This window comes from Myotis davidii, unplaced genomic scaffold (assembly GCF_000327345.1).
Source record: "Myotis davidii unplaced genomic scaffold, ASM32734v1 scaffold609, whole genome shotgun sequence".
NCBI classification, from domain to species: Eukaryota; Metazoa; Chordata; class Mammalia; order Chiroptera; family Vespertilionidae; genus Myotis; species Myotis davidii.
The window spans coordinates 577,126-578,111 of NW_006300164.1; the positions used below are offsets into that span (position 1 = coordinate 577,126).

General features: G+C 67.1%; 2 protein-coding genes across 2 annotated transcripts in view; one reads left to right on the forward strand and one right to left on the reverse strand.

Annotated features, from left to right (window-relative positions):
• Nucleotides 1-219, reverse strand: part of FBXW5 (F-box and WD repeat domain containing 5) — a 3,950-nt gene extending 3,731 nt beyond the window's left edge. Inside the window, exon 1 of the mRNA XM_015572333.1 lies at nt 144-219. The gene's annotated coding sequence lies outside the window, so the exon portion shown is untranslated. The remainder of the gene's footprint in view (nt 1-143) is intronic.
• An 89-nt stretch (nt 220-308) lies between these two features.
• Nucleotides 309-986, forward strand: part of C8G (complement component 8, gamma polypeptide) — a 1,719-nt gene continuing 1,041 nt past the window's right edge. The window contains exons 1-3 of the mRNA XM_015572334.1: nt 309-584; nt 686-822; nt 944-980. Of these exons, the coding sequence (XP_015427820.1) occupies nt 447-584; nt 686-822; nt 944-980 (312 nt within the window). The 5' untranslated portion in view covers nt 309-446. The remainder of the gene's footprint in view (nt 585-685; nt 823-943; nt 981-986) is intronic.

Genomic DNA, 986 nt, shown 5'->3' on the forward strand with positions numbered 1-986 from the left:
CGGGCTCGGGCCCGACGGGTGGTGGTTCCAGACCCGCCACCGCTCTCCGTGGTCGGTTCCTAGCAACTGGCTCCAGGAGCCTCTCCCTTCCTCTCTGAAATCAATAAAAATATATTTTAAAAAAAGAAAAGACCAGTGCCGACCTCCAGGAGCTGCAGGCGGTTTAACGGAGATAAATGGGCAAAGGCCTGAGCACTGGCCACGGCGAAGCGGGTGGCAGCTCCTGGACCAGCCAGGGTCACCTCGGACTCTGGACCCAGGGCCTGACGCCAGGGCCTGCGGGGAAGTGCAGGGTCGAGGTCAGATGTCCAGGGTGAGGCCAGACGCAGGAGGCTGGGGCTTGGGGACCAGACGTGACTTCCTGGGCAGCACCGGACAGTGGACTCCGACCCAGGACGGTTCGTCTGCCCTCCGTGTTGCTCAGACCTGGCACGGACACCTCCGCCATGCTGCCGCCCAGGACTGCCCTCCTCTGGACTCTGGTCCTGGCTGCGGGCTTCCTGGGTCTGGGGGCTCGGAGACCCCCCCAGCGCCCGTCCCCCATCAGCGCCATCCAGCCCAAGGCTGGCTTTGACGCTCAGCAGGTGGAGCTGGGGGCGGTGGGGAGACGGCAGCTCGCCCAGCTTCGCGGGGGGGTCAGGCCAGGCAGCCCCATCCCCTCAGGCCCTGACACCCCTGCCTCCAGTTTGCAGGGACTTGGTTCCTCGTGGCCGTGGCCTCCTCCTGTCGCTTCCTGCAGGAGCAGGGCCACCGTGCCGAGGCCACCGCAGTGAAGGTGGCGCCCCAGGGAGCAGCCATGGCTGTCAGCACCTTCCAGAAGCTGTGAGTTCTGCACGGGCCCCACGGCCACCCCAGCCCCGACCACCCCCCTGTGGCCCGTCCTGCTGTCCCCACGGGCTGCCCAGGGCGGGTGCCCAAGCTGCTGTGCCTTCGCCCCTCCCAGGGATGGCATCTGCTGGCAGGTGCGGCAGCTCTACAGAGACACG